This window comes from Nematolebias whitei, chromosome 13, assembly GCF_014905685.2.
Source record: "Nematolebias whitei isolate Nwh7 chromosome 13, NemWhi1, whole genome shotgun sequence".
NCBI classification, from domain to species: Eukaryota; Metazoa; Chordata; class Actinopteri; order Cyprinodontiformes; family Rivulidae; genus Nematolebias; species Nematolebias whitei.
This window is the reverse complement of record NC_056510.1, coordinates 7,736,952-7,755,421: the sequence shown is the minus strand read 5'-3', so window position 1 is coordinate 7,755,421 and position 18,470 is coordinate 7,736,952. Positions and strand designations below refer to the sequence as shown.

The window sequence follows — 18,470 nt, the reverse complement described above, 5'->3', positions numbered from 1 at the left end:
TTTTTTTTTTTTTTTTTTTTTTTTTATTAATAACACACATAACTACAAAACACTACAAAAGAGAAAGATATATACAAACACTCGTGAAGGGTGTCAGAACTACAGTTTACAAGCTAGGGGGGTTACAAAATGATAAAAATTGAGTAATACATATATAAAAAACATTAAATGAAAAGAATAAACATAAGAAACAAAAAGGAGCAAAACAATATGAGAAACTTAAAACAACAAGTTTTTTGATATCTGTTGTGAAATGGTTCTAGCAGTTTTCCAGTTTTTTAATCTACTTATTGAAGAATAGTACAACTTGAATTCGTTCATAAAACACAGGAAGGAGGGCTGATTGTCCCTCCACTTACTACAATGAATGTGATACTTTGCTATAAGGATGACTATATTTATAGCATCGGAGTAAGCTGAGCTTAAATTATCCATATAAAATAAAATGGCATCAGCATCAAAGGGAGGAATGTTCAGTTTTAGATTAATCCAGTTTGTAATGTCAGTCCAGAAACTTTGTGAGTATTGACATGAAAAAAACAAATGTTCAAGAGATTCATCTTCAGATTTACAGAAGGTACACAAATCCACCTCAAATTTAAATCTTCTGTGCAGAAGCATGGCTACTGGATAGATCTTATTTATTATTTTAAAATGGTTTTCTTTCACTTTAGGAGATATAGGCCATTTGACAAATTTTGAATGAGCAGAAGTCATTATGGTTTTATGATTTATATTGGGAGGTTTCTTGAATGAATCTTTGTTGTAATCATAGTAAATCATTTGTCGCATGCATTCATTGATCATCTTGTTATTACATTTGAGATCAACTAAACTACAGTCATTTAGTTTTAATGTGGGCATGGAAACGGTCACCTTTGAATACATAATGATATTTTTAATTAACTGAGTCAAGGCTAAAGGGATTGCTTTACATACCTTCATAAAATCTTTATGGCAGCAGCTAAGGTTATATTTTCTAACAAAAGATGAGAAATTTAAAAGATCTCCATTACAATCCAAGATGTCTGTTACAAAAATGATGCCTTTTTCATACCAGTCTTTTCTAAATATTGACTTTCTGCCCACTGTGATTGCTCTATTATTCCACAAAGTTGATCCATGAGGTGAGAAATTATGGTGAAATATCATTTTCCAGAACTGAAGAACTTGTTTGTGGAAGTTTGATAGTTTAACTGGAATCTTCGTCACTTCGAAGTCACACCTTGCAAGGAAGTCAATTCCTCCCAGCTGCTTAAAAATGGAGGCAGGGATATGAAACCACATTGAATTTTGTTGTTGTAAAAAGGTTTTTAACCATTTAGTCCTAAATGTACCAACCATTGCTTCAAAGTCTAGTGCATTGATACCACCATGCTCATGTTTTTTAACTAGTTGGGACCTTTTAACATAATGAGTCTTATTTTTCCACAAAAACTGAAAGATAATAGAGTTGGCTTTTCTTATGTTTTGTGGTGATATATACATAGAATGACGTGGATTAACAGACTTGGAAATGCCATCTGCTTTAGTCAACAGGTTCCTTCCAAAAATAGTCAGATCTCTTGTCAACCAACGGCTGAGACTTTGTTTCATACCCACTAAGCGGTTTGAGATGTTCTCATCTTCCCTTCTAACTGCGTTTTTAGATACTAGTACACCCAAATATTTAACTTCATGTACGACTCTGATTGACTGGATGTTTTGATGAATACAGTTATGAATGGGAAGGATCTCACATTTGTTAATGTTAAGTCCAAGACCTGAAGCCTTAGAGAATAGTGAAATTGTATTAAGGGCTCTTTCAACCATTAAATCATTTTTTAAAAACAATGCTGTGTCATCGGCAAATTGGCTAATCTTGTATTCTCTATCAAAATCGTTAATTCCCTTTAACTCAGGATTGCTATTAATTTGAAGGGCTAGTAATTGAGTAGTCAAGATAAACAGTTTTGGGGAGATAGGACAACCCTGACGGATGCCTCGCTGGATCTTAAATCTAGAAGTCCTGGATTTAAAGAGACTGAGCTATAGATATCATTATAAAACATCCTAATTAATCCACAAAATGAATCACCAAAACCCAAAAACCTTAAAGTCTCTAACAAAAAAGCGTGTTCAATTGTGTCGAATGCCTTGTAAAAATCAAGAAACAGGATCACACTATCATTATCAAGGCAGTCACAATAATCCAACATATCAAGGACCAGTCTAATATGATTGTGTATATTTCTGTCTTTAACAAAGGCTGATTGACTTTCCTCAATTATATCTTTAAGTCCACTATTCAGCCGATCAGCATAAACATGAGTTAGTTAGTTCTTAGTTTTCGGGTCGCAGAATTATGACGTCACGGTCAGTTCTATTTTAGATTTTGACAGTATAAAATTTGTAGTTTACTTTTATACACAAGTTTAATTTTTAAAAGACGTTTGCATGCACAAAGACGTTAATAAAAACGTATTGGTGACGTTTTTTAACTTCTCAACAGACGAGAAGTTTTAAGTTATGGTAAATTGATTTTATCTGTAATAGAAGTTATAAACCTACACAAAATACTCATATGTACTATTTCATATTTTCCATTCCTGAAATATATGGAACGATGAAAGTTTTTACTTTCGTGATCGGCTGCTGCTGATCCAACAGATTTAAAATTGTGACATATTGTGTGTTAAACAGTTGATTCTTTCATGACATTTTAATGCGACTTTAGATCAGCGACAAATAAAAAACAGGACTTCTTCTAAACAAGCAACGGGATTTTATTTTCTGAATTCTTTTTCAACATGAAGGCATAAAAAAAATGCTTTTATAAACAACTATTTTCTCACGATCAGTTTTTTTTAACAAAACAAAAACTGGTTTGAAATCTTGTGGGCTGTCTGGAGAGGACAAATCTACTCCACGTCCTCGCCGCCACTTTCAGCCTCTGGTTCTGGGAGGCTGGTTTCAGGTTCTTCTATAGACTCTTGGGGATCCGACGGTTCGGGTTGGGTCTCGTCCATCGATTCCTCGGCTGGTTCTGAACGAGGCGTCGGAGACTCTGTAGGTTTCTCTAAGTCCACCTGAAAAAAACAAAACAATTGAATCTGATTAAAGCTAAATATTCTGCTTTCTTCACCTGGTGTTAAAAGAGCAAATGACTAAATCAACCATCTTGACATTTGTGAGCAGTAAATATCTGACCTGTTGTGAATAACAAACATTAACGAGCTCAGTTTGAAGAAACCGTATGTCAATTTAGAAAAAAATGTCCAACTGAAGTTAGCAGGAGCCGGCTTCCGAAGCTGCCATGTTGGATTTTGGAACAAAGGTTTGGGCGTTAGCGATGTGGGGGTTTAAGCCCCACCTACTTTTCTGCACTCAGTTGTCACATGACCTTTATTTAAAGCGTGAAATAAATTACAGCTGTGTTAGAAATTGAATAATTGAACACAGACAAACAGGTGTAAAGGGGTGGGACTTAAAATTTGACAAGTGCCGCTCCAGCTTCGTCCTCCGGGTCCACATCAGAGGTCGTCCACATATAAAGTCTTCGGGAGGAGCAGAGTCTACGACCGACTGGTCTGCTCAAAAGCAAAATGAATCTCTTTTCAAATGGCTCAGATCTCAAAAATTTCACATCAGTTCCCCGAAAAACTACTTTTGAAACGCTTCTGTTAATTTCACACGACGTGGTTCTTTATGTAAACGTGGCTGTTAGCAGGTGCTAGCTGTAGTATGCCTGTCAGAAAACGCAAATATTTTTCTACCGAAATATTTGTGGCGTTAAAGATGGCAGTTGTTTTTGTTTCTGTGGCTCCTAGAAGCTTCAGTTCACCTGTGAATCATCATCAGGAGCTTCCTCTTGAACCGCCGGTTCAGCCTCTTCCTGCTCCATTGGCTCCTCCTCGTCTTTCGTAACGATCGGTTCCTGGCGTGCCTGTACTTCTGGTTCTTTTGGAGCCATGGCGGGAGCTTTTCCCACAGCCACAACAACTGGAATGGGTTCAACCTGAAACGTCACAGAGAACTACAGAATTACCATAAATCAAACACGAGCTAGGAACGGTCTGAGCAGAACCATCGAGTACCTCTTTCTCCACGATGGGCTCCACGGGCTTTGGCTCGGGTTTCTTATTTGCTTCCAGGACCGCCATGATGGAGGCCGGTATGTGCGCTTGCTGTTAAGGATTAAAAACAGTCGGATTACGAGGACGTTTCTGTAAAAAACACGAGGCTGGGACAGAAACGAGGACCTGCTCTGACCTGGTGGGGGGTGAAGGAGAGAACGTGCTGCAGGAGAGGCGCTCTCATGTCCGGGCTGCGCTCAAAGATGCTCTTCAGCGGCGCCGCTGGCAGCTGGAGCAGCACACTGTAGGACTGAGGCTTCGTCCGCTGGCAGCACTTCACAAAGCCCTCCCACACCTTCGGATACTTCCACACCTGCGGGGGGAAATCTTTTATTTGTAGACTAATACAACTCAGAAATAAAATCAGTTATTTTTGGTATTTTTCACAAAAAGTGGCTAAAAACTGCATCTTTGTGTCAGGATTCTAGTAACATCGTGCCTAAAAATCCAAAGATTTCTTGATGACAAACACTTTGAACACATCTCTGAACGTGGTGTAAAGCAGACCTGTTTGACGATGAGGCGGGACAGGATGTTCATGACGAACCCACCCAGGCGGGGGTACATGGTGAGGGACTGGATGACGGTTCTCATGAGCAGCATGGGAAGAGGATTCTGCTCCATGAGCTGCTGCATCACCACGGCCAGAACCTCAGAGGTGTAGATGTTCTTCTCCGCGAAGCAGAGGTTGGTGGCTGTTGCACAAAAAAAAACAGAAGAAACGTGAAGATGGAGCAGATGTTGTGTCGTTACTGAAGGCGTTTCAAGTATAATAAGAAGCAACAACCTTTTCTGATGCAACGTTTCTTCTTCTCTTTCATCACAGTGTTTTCAGAGGTTTGTCCACTTTTGTCTAAATCTGCTGTTTATCCTAAAATCTGCTCCTTGTAAAGGATTACACAGCAAACACTGACACCTGGTGGCCAGGTGGAGAACCCTGGGGTGAAACGACGCCTCACGAGAATTTAAAGAAAAAGAAAAAGGCTTTGGGACAAACTTCCTGACTGATTAAAATTAGAACGATGCTTCAGCTACAGACGACCTTTAAAAACCCTTTAAAGCCAAGTGACTAAACTCATGTTCATAAAAGATCAAAACTAATTATTTTGTAGAAAGAATATATAAATTTGTTGAGATTTACCAGATATTTTGTTGATCAAAACATCCACACTGAAATTCTAAATTCCCTTTCCTCAATATATTTTATTTACTTGTCAGAATAAACAAAGCTGACTGTAAATATTTGAGATAATTGATTTCTAAAATTTTATCAGACGACATAAAGACAGCCTCAAACCTTAAGATTACAAGAGAAAACAAACAGATAATCTGGATTAAACACACTCAGAAACTTCGTAGCTGTGGTGTGGCCTTTAAGAAACGTCTGAACTCCCAGAACTGACTGAGGAGGACATTAGAGTGAAACTCCTGTGTCCAGAGAGAAAAGCTGCTCGCTGATGAACACGGATATTTACCCCTCCTGCTGCCCTTGGGTCTAAATGGGACTCTTTTGACCCAAGGGCAGCAGGAGGGTTTGGAAGGAACACAGCAGACTCATTCTTCTGAGCTAAACAGCTCAAGAGGTCCTGACCTTACTTCATCAACTTCAAAGTTGAAAAACCACAGATGTTGAATCTTGTTCTGTTTTAAAGAAATGGAGGCTCTTCAACTCAGCACGTAGCTGCAGAGGCTGCAGTCTGGTTCGGGTGCTCAGCTTGTCTGAGTTGCTGCCACAAATGGTTTAAAGCAGAAGAAACACCTAAAGAACTTATTTTTCTACAACAAATCTTGTGACATTTTAATCTCATCACACCTTTTATCCTTATTAGCCGCATTTAATTTCATTTATAAACTTAAAAGGTTAAAACCTAGTTTTCTTTTGTGTATGAGAGGAAACTAGTTAAATAGGAGCAATAAAACGGTATTCAACAATAAAAACTCCTACATTTCTGTATAAACGTGTAACTACAGAAGTTCTGTCCTGATGCATGCTCAATAAGGAGCTATTTATAAGAATGAGCTGAATGCAGCACCTCAGACTGAAGAAGTCTTTCGGATGAAAGACGAAACGTTTTTTTTTTTTTGAATGTCCAGAGGACCAGATTTAACTTTTTTGGATACAGAAGTTCTGGTTTAGCTCAGCAGAAAAAGACTCAAAACCTCTGAGCTCATTGTTTCTGCGCCTGAACCCGTTGCACAGACCGAACCCCAGAACCGACCTTTAATGATGGACTTCATGTCACATTTGTTCGAGTCGATGTTGTGCAGCGCGATGAGCAGATCTCCCGGAGTCAGAGGAGACACCGATGAACTTCCCTCACCTGCAACAACAGCAAACATCGTCTCAGTTACTCGTCATCCACAGAAGAGGCGGTGCGACACGGTGGGACGGGTCGTACTGTGCTGAGTTCCCAGCAGGCGGTTGAACACCTCCTTCACAACGACTGGATTCAGTTTGATCAGTTTGGGCAGAGCCAGGATGACTTCGGTCTTTTCCAACCCGTTTATGACGGGGATCAGGAACCGGACGTCCGGAACTCGTTTGTGGTACAGGTCTCGGACTCTTTCCACCAGCTCAGGAGACGGAGGCACTGGAGGGACAAAAAGAGTTTTTATTTTATTTCAGCCTCCAGTACGGATACAAAGATTCACCTTTTTGTTTTACCTTTATCTGTTAAGATGTGCAGGCAGCGAGTTACCAGCGTCTCCGCTCCTTTAGGACAGTTTTCAACCAGGAGGAGCAGCTCCGGAGAGTTCATTCCCATCCCACGGATCTACAAGGAACGTTCAATAAACGTTAGAAACAGGAAAATGCACGCTTCATTTGTAGCTTTAGTTTCTAATTTACAAAGAGCAGCAGCTCAGACTCTGTCCAAAGTTAATTTGACTGTTTTTTTACACGTAAAATCTTATTTTTTTTTACATTTTTCCTTGGAACGCCAAGTTTTTTCCTGAAACTATGCAGAGGAAATCGTTGAGTAGATCAAAGAATATCTCACGGGCTGCTCTATGGCACGGAGGACGCTGCGTTTGATGTCGGCGATGGCCTCGGTGTAAACGGACGCCAGTTCGTGGACGAGCCGGTGGTTCAGCGGGAGTAGAGACAAGTAGAGGAAGAGACACTGTCTCACCGTTTCTTCGGTCCAGGGAGCGGCCACCTCTGTGCACGAAAACGCACCAACAGGAGGAGTTTAGAGATTTAACGGTGAGAAAATCAGCCACAAAAACACTTGAAGATAGTTTCACCAGTTGTGCTTTGTCTGTAGTTTATTTACGTTAATGAGCTCATTTTGTGACAAACAATAAAGTTATTTAATTCAAAGTGGTGATCGTAGGCTTCGTTTGGACCCAAATCAGTTTCCCGCCAAAGTCTCTGAGGAGCAAGATTCACGAAAATGTTTGAGGAAATCCTTGAAACCGATTAAAAACAAAGTTCCTCGAGCAAAGAGCAAAACCTCATTAAACCGTTCAAAGAACCAGGGAGCCGGTCTGAGCTGGACCTCCCTGAACCCCCATCAGCAGCTGACAGAACCACTAAGGTCCCCAACAGTCAACGTTGGACAAGACCGTCCTGTTCGACACCTTGAGACGTGTTTACAGGAAGAACGGGACGAAATAACACCTGGAACTCTTCATCATGTGGTCTCCTCATCGTCAGAAACAGTTCAAAGTGTGTGTGTGTGTGTGTGTGTGTGGGGTGGGGGGGAGTTATGGAACACGTTCTAGCCTGAAATGCAGGAATGTCCCTTTAATAACAAAATACACAAAACATTAAACATTTTGAGTCAATATTGCCTAAACTAATGTAAACGTCTAATTATTAACAAGAATAAACATTTTGTAATTTGTGGCCATTTTAAAGCAGCAGAGAGAACCTGTGTCCATGTCGGCGCCAAACAGCACAGATGGCGGGTTGGGATGGACCAGAAGCTGCAGGTAGTTCAGGGCGAACTTCTCGATGTAGTCCCTGAGCTGGTCCTTCTCATACATGCGTTTCAGGAAGGACAGCGCCGTGGAGCGCACCTGAAACACACACACCTGTTTCAGAACGAGCAGAACGAGCGCAGCTCTTCGGGGTCGCCCATCAGGAGCATCACCTTCTCCTTCTCGTGCGAGCTGAGGTCCAGAAGAACGTGCAGGTACTGGAACTGTCTGGACGGGCGTTTGATGATCAGCTCCTTCAGCGTGGTCATGCCCAGGTAAACTCGAGACTGAAACAGAGTCAGACGGGCTGAGCGGGACCGGTCTGGATTAGAACCGGAGGCGTCGTGCCTTTCGTTACCTCGTCCTCGCAGTAACGTCGGATCACCTCCAGCGCCGATTCTGTGATGATGGGCGCCTCCAGGACCAGCTTTGTGAAGAGTCTGAAAGAGACGACGCAGTGTAAATCCTCCCGCTCCGACAGAACCAGCAGACCGGACCGACAGACTCACCCGTCCTTCTGCTCGGGTTTCTCCTGCAGGCCCGACAGCAGCCTGTAGAGGCAGTGGTCGTAGCTCTCCAGCAGCCCCGACGGCATCTGGCTCAGGTACGTGTTGTACTCCTGGTAGAGGAGCGCGAACGCCAGGTCGCTCCTCGTTCTCATGTCGTCCAGAATGAACTCCAGGACGTCCTCTTTCATCATCCCTTCGAACTGCGTCACGAGCCGAGAGAGGAGCTTCACCCGGACCTGAGGAACAAAACCCACCAGGTTATGGTTTGAGCAAAGATCGATCAGAATCTCGTGTTTCCTGCGGCACTTCCTGCAGGAATATCGTAATATTTCTGAAAACAGACGTCTGCATGACTAGTCGTTAGCTCGTCAATCCAGTCAGAGCCAAACAGTTTCTCCAAACTGGGGTCGTTCGAAGAGCCATCTACGACAGGTAAGATGTTAATTCTTCAGAACCTTTAATGAGGATAAACAGAGAAGTATAATGCTGAAGACTCACGTGAGACATCCCGCTTTGTGCAATCGTCTTTTCTGAGTGCAGAATCCGCTGCACAGACTTGGAGGTCAACATCTGGATCTGCGAGTCCGAAAAAGGCTGGACGATGTCCATCAACCGGAACACCTTTTTCCTCCCGCCTGGCACCGTCATCCTGTAAACAAGAGTACAGCATACGACGCATTATACGCCCGTCGACAAATGACTACACAGCAAAACAGCAACGGCCCGAAGAAACACATTTTATCACTTTTGACCTTTTTTTATACAGGTTACTCCTATTGAGCCTCGGGAACTCATTTACAAGAAAGACCTGCATCTTTAACAAAGAGTGGTGACAACAGTGGATAACAACCTCAACCATAGACAATCATAAAAGATGCGTACAAATTATTATTATTTTTTAACAAGTTAAAATACAATAACAACCAAAAGGACAATCAAAAGGAAAAGTAGCAACAACAAAAAAAACAAAACGCTAGATTAAGTGTAGAATATTAAAAAATTGTTCTTGCTTTTATTATCCTATTTAATAATAGGATATCCTATCCTATTATTTATCCTATTACATAACATTTGACCTTGATTTGTGACCTTGACCTTGGAATGATGTAAACATTACGAGACACTCCAGCTGGTGTAAGGGTTGAATGGACTAGTCGATTCTAGGACATTTCGTGAGTTTTTAAATTTCACGTCGACTAGTCGCAGTCTGTGATTGTGTCACATGATCAGCGCCGGGTCGCTGGCTACAAAACGGATTCTTCCAAGCAGAACGAAGGAGAGAAGCAGGCGAAGTCTTCCCATACAGGTTCATCAACAGTGTGGAAGTATTTCACTAAAGATGATGTGTTTAGTTTTATTTTATTTAATCCACTAAATAATAATAATTTTAAAAAACGGGTGCACTCCACAAGAGAATCCACCACCGCTGCAGTGGTTTATTTTATTTAGTGGATTAAATAAAATAAAACTAACTTTTGCATCTTAATAGTAGTTTGTTTTCCTGTTACTTATTTGCAGTACGATAAATGTTAGGAGCGTAAATATACACTCCCGATGTTTTGTTGCTCTTTTTTTTGTAAACATTTACGTTTTTTTTGCAAATTATTATATATTTTTTAAAAGAGTCTTGAGTTCCTAAGACGTCAACAACTAGCCGACATCGACTATTTTCATGTTAATGTCGACTTTAAAAAATATGTAGTCGTCCAAGCCCTAGTCTGGTGATGTGCAGATGTTCATGACGTTATGGACGGGACAAGAGAAAGTTTATGGATGGAGACTGTAACATAAAACGTCCGCCTTCGATGGGCGTTAAAAAATGAAACGCAGGAGCGTCAGAACTCACTTGGGCTGTACGGAGGGCAGGATGGGTTCAGGGAGCTTCTTGGCGACTTGTTTGTCAGGGTAACACCCCACCACAGAGATGGCCTGGCCCACCATGTCAGAAAGGCCTCGGCGCTTGACGAGATGGTCCTTAGCAGCCGATTCTGGCTCCATCTGTTCCTCTTTGGCTGCTTCGTCCTCCCTGGCTTTACACTGCTCCAGACCTAAAAGAGAAAAAAGTAAAATCGTGTTTTCAGGTTTTGGAAATAAATAATAAAAACTTCACTTTATTGTTTGAACACATTTATTGGAACAAACAAAATGCAGAAACAGAAAGAAAGTCACATTTAATGAGTTCACTCATAAAGACAAAGTGCTGAAAGGATTATTTTATGTTCTTAATAATGGTTTTTGTTCACTTTTATTTTATTTTAGCAGTGTTACTTTAAGAAAACCTTTGAGCAAAACTGTTGTTGACACTTTAAAACATTGATACTGACAAAAAAAAAAATCTGTGCTTTTTAAAAATAAGTTACATGAAACAATCACAGCTATTTCTGTATATTATTAATTTTGCATATATGAATAAATTAATTTAACAAATCAGACTTTTTAAGCTGCAACAATCTTAAAAAAAAACTAAAAAATAAATCCAGGATTTTTAAGGCTTGAAGTTTGAGTTGCTGTGGCGCGTGTTTCTGTCGCTCACCTGGCCCGATTCCAGCGGCGGTCATCTGCGTCGCCATCAGCCGAGCCAGATGTTTGATCTGAGCGTCGGTGCCAGCCGACTCCACGGGCGTGTACGTGGCCTGGAAGGAGGCCGGCATGATGTCGGGCAGGTACACCATGCTGATCAGCACCTGGTGGAGGAGAGACGCAGTGAGATGATCGGAGGAGAAAAAAACACGCTGCTGCAGCGGCGCTCACCATGTTGGCCACGTTCTCAGGGTTCAACAGAGGGCGGAGGAACTCGGCGGTGAGGTCGATGGCGGACTGAGCGACCGGAACAACAGCCGGTGTTGGAGCTGCAAGGGGGGCCGGCTCCTCTTTGTCCTCATCATCCTCGAGAGCCGGCTCTGAAAGCAGACGAACCTCAGAACCACTCACGACCCGGTGAAACGGCTCAAAAACAGAAAATAAATCCGGACTCTGCAGCGACGACTCACCGATCTTGACCTTCTTCCCTTCGGCATATTGCTCGTAGCGGGGTCTCTTGCGCTGCTCCCGCGGCGCGGGTGTGTGGCGGGTTATTTCGCTCTGAGGCATTCCCAGATCCAGCAGCAGGGTGCTGATCTGACCCTGGAACTCCAGGCTGCAGGGGTGCTTGAGAACCGCCAACAAGTGCAGCTTCAGGTTCTTCCGAACGCTGCTGACCTGAGACTTGGCCAGAGTCGGGGGAAGGTTGGCTAAAAACAACAACAACCCGAGAAACATCCATTACAACGTAAGATACAAAACGTTGACATTTGATGCAATAACTGTCGAAGAAGAGAAACTGTGGAATCAAGAAGAGTTGGCAAAATCCAAATCGAGTCTAGGAGGAAATTTTTTTTAGCTTTATCCTCATTTTGTCTTCACCGTACGAACAAAAGTCACATTTCCTGCCTGATCCGCACATTTTGATTCATCTTTTCTTTTCACACAGGTTTTGCAGAAGGAGCAGCAAAAAAAAAAAGAGAGCGATTCTTATTTGCCGACACCACGTGACCTCATCCCTCCAAGAAGTTGTGATCGCAGCCTTTACTAGAAACTCGGTCGCAGTTTTGATCGATCGCGTTCGGCCCCGAGCTCAAACTCTGCAACATGAAAACAAGTCCGACCCTCGAAGATCAGATTCACCATCAAATATTACAAATAAAATCTGCCTGAGTCAGTCTTCTGACGTACGGAAAGAAACCAGAAAAGTTAAAGATGTGTGTTTATGTAAAATGTTGGAGCGTAATGATAAACTTGGACACGTGTATTTGTAGGATGTTCTGTAACGTGATCAGTTTTATTGTAATAGGTGAGTTATAAATATGTTTTAAGCAGAAATATTCACTTAAATACAAAAGAAAAACATCTGCCAGCCACAGCTGCAGAGAAAACTTTTTTTTTTTTTTAAAGCTGACAGTATTTTATAACTTTGTGCAACAGTTTTTTTGTTTTGTTTGATGAGAACTAAATATATTTTATTTAGAATTTGGTAAAAGTCACTTCCTCTCTCAGTCCCAGGTTTTCACAGCTTTTTAACTTTTATTAAAACAAAATTTCAACAGTTTATTTCATGTTTTTATTAATATTTGAAATTTTAACATGGTTTTTGTTGGGACTTTAATAAAATATTTGGTCTTATTTACAGTTACCTGCAGATGCTTTTGAAAATTGATCTGTTGGTTTTGCCAAATTTAAAAAAAAAAAAAGCAAAGCTCCAAAAAAACTACTGACAACAACTCTTTGGACCTTTTAATAAAAGTCATCTAAATCCAGGAGGGACTGGTTTTCTTTGGTCTGTTCTGAGTTTAGGAGCCTTTTTCTGCCTGAATTGTTTGTTCCATGGAGTCAAGCTAACAAAAATAAACAATTCTTCTTAAAATATTCAGCTACGACTGAAACGGAGTGAAAAAGCAGCTGAAATGGAAAGAGAAGTCTTTAAACAATTAAAGAAAGTCTAAAACTCTCACCGTGCAGTGTCTCGTATGCTTGCACCACCTCGGACATGAACATGGGCCTCTGGCGGGCAATGGTGGCCAGGGAACCCAGCGCCGTGGTCAGGTTGATGCTGGAAATCGCCGGATGGACCATGAACTTCAGCAGCTTCTCCAGAGCACTCTTCCCTTCCTCACATAAAGTTCCTGTGATTTTCACAACAAAAAATACGAGCGTTATTTTTTAAAAAGGCTTTAAACGACGTCTTTCCTCTCAGCAGGACGAACTTGATACCGTAGCGAATGTAGGAGTGATCTTTGGGAACTTTGTCCAGGCTGATGTCTCCTTCCTGTCGTTTGGGGACGTTAGACTCGGGCGTCCGCGGCGACAGAGTTATGATCAACGATTCCGTAAACTTGATGGCGTGAGTGCGAACGCCGTCGTTCTCGGAGTCGAGCTGGGTCAAAACGTCCTCCTTCATCTGCGTGATCAAATGCCAGCATGCCTCCTGCATCTCTGATATGGTTTTGGACTGAACCAACCACTGAGCGAAGACGGAAGACATCAGATTATCTATAGAACAACGTCCGAGGTCGGTCAATCTGAGAACAAGGCTGCGGCTACCTGCAGCGTGATCTTATACATCTGCGTGAGGGTGAGGATGGCCTTCTTCACCACATTTACGCTGTCATCCTTCAGCAACAAGTTGAGGTTGGCGATCAGTTGGAGCAGGAGCTCGTTGTCTCGTTTACTGAACGAGACAGAAACAAGAAGGTGGCACAGATGGCTCCCGCACCGAGGCGAAACGTTCAGACGTTTGTGAAACTCACCACGCCTCCTCGATGAATCCGATGACGAACTTTCTCACGTCGATGGACTTGTCTGTCTGAAACGCAATCATTTCCTGCAGGATAAACAAACAAACAAACAAAAAAAAAAAAACAGGAAAAGAGAAGTAAAAATCTGGTTTAATGGTTTTAAAACCTGAGCAAAAATGAAGACATCAGCAAAAAAACTGACCCTTTTAAATGCAAGATATTTATTAAAAATACATTAAATAAAGAAAATGTGCTGAAAATTATTCCTAAATTAAACTAATTCTTTGAAGGAATGAGTAACTTTTAAAACTACAGACGATAATGCAGCTGGAGAGGGGAAGAAAAGGGATTTTAGTGCAAATATAACTGAAATCTCAACATGTCTTCTGACGTTTTTAAGAAAATTTGAGGGAAGCCGACCAGCAGACAGACCGGATCTGAACGTGTTAAAGGAACAAAACCAAACAAGAGAAGCAATCGTTAAACAAGTGCATATCACCTGCTGCAATGCATGCTAAAGTTTGAAACAAAGACCCGTTAGTGCTCAGAATACGTGTTGGGAATGACTCTCAGCTGCTGCTACTCCTCCTCAGTCCTGATCCAAACCTCATGGACACAGCCGAGGGTTGTTTAAGTATCTAGCTAGCGCCAAAATGTAGCTAAATGTCTGTAAAACTGACCGAGTCAGAGCCAGTTCTATGTTGGCTAAGGCAGATTAGCTGTAGCGGCCATCTTTAATGAAATTGACTCTAAAAGTGAATCACTTGTAGATGTATAGTTTTATTAAACTCCATCCAGTGGTTTATGAGATATTTTCAGCATCAGGTGATAATAAATGAATAAAGCAACTTCTTGTCAGGAAAAAAATTAAACGGCTCTGAAATAAATTCTGCTCCAAAACAAGGTGTCCAAATCAACAAGAGATGGTTTGGAGAAGTTGGACTTATTTGAGCCTCAGATGTGGAGTTTGTTTTGCTTTTCACTGAAGTATAACTATAATTATTTATCTTATTAAATAACTAAATATAAAACGCAGTGTTCAGTTTTGGTCGTAGAGGGCCACTACCCTGGATGTTTTGGACGTTTCTCTGCTTTGACTCGCCTAACGTGAATGAATGAGTGATTAAAAGGCTTCTGTAGAACTTTAAGACCTGCTGAAGGAAAACAACTAAAGCAGGGAGGACGGGTGCCCTCCAGGACCACAACTGAACTCCACTGATCTAACGGAACGGTGTCTACTAGCAGTTTTATTCCACCAACTGTCTGTGCGTTAACTTACATCCAAGAAGTTGTCGAGAAGAGACGGATCCTTGTTGATGATGAGCTCCTGGACCTGAAATACATTTACAGAATGATCCCAATTAACTTTTAGTTTAAAGGATTTTAATCAGTGAATGAGATTCTAGTTTGCTGAAACACAAAAAATGGAGGAGGTACTGGTTTTACTGAAATGATGAGGAATTTATTTTAGTGTTTTACTTGGTAGAGTGACCCTGTTTCTAACAGAACAAACAACAAACCTGTTTGAGCACGTTCAGTTTTTCATCTGAGGGCATCAGAGCGGCCTGATTCAGAAGCTCCACCACCTGAAAGAGGAATGAAAACTCGTAATCTCGTTCAGAGGTTTATTTCACTCACAATGCAGCCAGGTGCTAATTAACCCTCAGAACCAAGGCAACATTGTTAAAAAGACGGTTTGTCCATTTTCACAATCAGACTCAACGCTCTGAATAAACTTTCTGTGACGTGTTTTGGTCAAAATTCAATTGAGATAGGACAGCAGCTCAATTTTTACACAGCAGCTGGTTTTAGAGGCTTCAAACTGAACTCAGCACCACTACACAAGCTTAACCCTTGATCTGGGACACAAATTTCATTCAATAATTTTGCAGTTATCCCTGTGAATTAAAGCACATGTAACCCTTACATAACTGTTTACACTAACAAACCAGTTTAACAGCGTTTTCTACATCTAAACTTATATTTTCAAGCTCATTTTACAAGCAAAAGCAACCAAAGTCTCAGGTACTCCATTAGACTGGTTCAAATCTTATCTCTCTGACCGCACTAAATTCATTCAGCTTAAATCCTTTCGTTCCCAGTCTTCCCCCGTCTCCACGGGTGTCCCCCAAGGCTCTGTCCTCGGACCCCTCCTCTTCATCATTTACCTCCTTCCTCTAGGTCACATCTTCTGCAAATTTGGTGTCCATTTCCACTGTTATGCTGATGACACACAGCTCTACTTGTCAACAAAACCAAACTCCACCCACCCACCCTCCATCCTCACCGACTGTCTCATTGAACTAAATCATTGGTTTTCTAACAATTTCCTTCAACTAAACAGTAATAAAACAGAAATCATTCTTGTCTGTACAAAAAACTCTATTTCAAAATCAGAACATCTTCTCATCCCCCTTAACAACTCTCTGCTATCCCCCTCGCCTCAGGTCAAGACTCTTGGTGTCATCCTCGACACCACTCGCTCCTTCACTTCACACATCAACAATGTTACTCGTCTGCCTATTTCCATCTCAGAAATATTAACCATCTCCGCCCTTCTCTCACACCCCGCTCCACAGCCATCCTTGTGCACAGTCTTGTGACTTCTCAGATTGACTACTGCAACTCCCCTCTTTAAGGCCTCCCCAACAAATCTCTTCAGAAGCTGCAATTGGTCCAGAACTCAGCTGCCCATGTCATCACTCAAACCTCCTCCTATAACCACATCACTCCAGTCCTGCAGCAGCTCCACTGGCTCTCGGTTAAATCACGCATCGTCTTCAAAGTTATTCTTCTCCCTTTCAAAGCTTGCCCCTCCGTACCTATCTGACCTCCTACACATCTCCATCCCCTCTCGCTCTCTCAGATCCTCCTCTACAATACACCTCCATGTACCCTCTGCCCGGCTCTCCACCATGGGGAGCAGGGCCTTCACCTGCTCTGCTCCTCATCTCTGGAACTCTCTACCCCCCGACTTAAGAAACACCACCTCTCTTTCTATATTCAAGACTGCTCTGAAAACACATCTCTTTAGACTCGCTTATCCTTAACTTTGCTGTATGTATTTTATATTTCAATTTATTCCTGTTGATCTTTGCACTGTGCTTGTTTGTTTTTTCACAATCTTTCTGATACGTTTCTTGCTGTAAAGTGTCCTTGGGTGTCCTGAAAGGTGCTTTTTAAATAAAATGATGATTATTATTAAAAAATCACAACATAAGCGTTATTTATGATAAAACTAAAAAAAGAAAATACTTAACTGCTTCCAGTGTTTTGGTTTTTATTCCATGTAAATTCCAAAATGCAAGGTCTAAACTATCAAGAGGACTTTCATTCATTCATTTGGGATTTATTTTTTGTAATAAATAAACAAATAAATATACCTCAAAGTAAATTGTTTTTTGTACTCAACTATATCTCTTCAAATACCAAATTATTATTTTAATAAAACAAAACAGCTGAATGAAAATTTTCTGCATTGTTTGTTGATTTCTGATTTTTTTGTTATAAAGGGAGTAAATCTTTTAAAAAACAGTTTTAATATAAATTTACCTTTTCACTGGTGGTCATATTCACGCCGCTGGGAGTTTCCTTCTGCTTTGAAGAAACCTCCATCATGTGGCTGTTTTATTTACTGTCCGAACAGGAGCACGATGTTAAAATAAATCCAGACTTCTGTGAAAATAAAGTCAACTAGCCATACTCGTCAACTAGCATTAGCTAGTAGCTAGCCGTGATGCTTACCCCAAAAAGCGGCTTTACTTTAATTATTATCATTTAACAACAACATACTACTTAAAGGACTATGTACTGTTGCGTCTTGATAAGAAAGATTATGTTCCGAGTCACAAACGGGTTTATTTGAAAGACTGAAAACTACTCAATAAGAACAAAACCTCCATTAGCGCTGAAATCACGAAGCTGCCATTTTTTCCTTCTTCTTCTTCTTCTCTTGCCGCAGAGCATCTTGTACAGCTGTAGCGCCACCTACAGGAACTAATGTGAACATAAGCCTCCCAAGAAAATTTAACAAAAAATAAACGTGCACTTAAGTTCATGTTCAGTAATCCAGGACAATGTTCAGTCAGGTCATCTGGACGGTTTCTTTTTTGTGCTAAGAGGTTTCGTCCGTCATCCAACGGACTTCGTCATTTCTGAGGAACAACCAAACGAAACTGATTCTCCACCAACAAAATACTCCAAAGTGGAAAAAAACAGTTAGCACCAACGTAACTAGGTTTTTTTTCCACATTGTGATGTGATAGATGCACATGGGCACCAGTGACCCCCGTGACCCAAAAAGGAAGAAGCGGGTAAAGGTAATGGATGGATTGATACTATTTTGGACTTCGTCTCCCAGAATCCTTTGCGCTTTAAGTGATGTCACCTGACAGCTATGAAGCGGGGAGGTTAAGCTAATGTTTACAACCATTAAACTAGCAACAATTTCCTTGTGACAACAGTGATTTCGTCCGTATCGGGGCTTAACATGAAGTAGCAAATACATAATGTAAATAAATAAATGACCACTTTATACATTCAGGTAAGAAAACGTTTTATTTTTTTCCCATTTTTAACCTCGACGCTTGATCGAACTTGTTAGCTCTTAGCTAGCTAGTTACTCTGTTTACATTAGCTGAACAAACGATGTG

At 41.2% G+C, this 18,470-nt stretch overlaps 1 protein-coding gene across 1 annotated transcript; it reads right to left on the bottom strand.

Annotated features, from left to right (window-relative positions):
• Positions 1–2,834: 2,834 nt before the first annotated feature.
• On the bottom strand, positions 2,835–17,762 carry sympk (symplekin). Its single transcript, XM_037686266.1, has 26 exons — positions 17,563–17,762; positions 17,371–17,452; positions 15,339–15,404; positions 15,098–15,151; positions 13,831–13,904; positions 13,625–13,751; positions 13,295–13,544; positions 13,036–13,206; positions 11,539–11,778; positions 11,300–11,448; positions 11,082–11,232; positions 10,395–10,596; positions 9,047–9,197; positions 8,549–8,784; positions 8,398–8,479; positions 8,213–8,326; positions 7,991–8,138; positions 7,115–7,275; positions 6,781–6,889; positions 6,515–6,706; positions 6,335–6,436; positions 4,623–4,810; positions 4,252–4,428; positions 4,077–4,166; positions 3,824–3,997; positions 2,835–3,068 (listed from the first exon to the last, which is right to left on the bottom strand). The coding sequence occupies exons 2-26, from the start codon at positions 17,434–17,436 to the stop codon at positions 2,901–2,903; spliced, it is 3,642 nt and encodes a 1,213-aa protein (XP_037542194.1). The 5' UTR covers positions 17,437–17,452; positions 17,563–17,762; the 3' UTR covers positions 2,835–2,900.
• Positions 17,763–18,470: the final 708 nt, after the last annotated feature.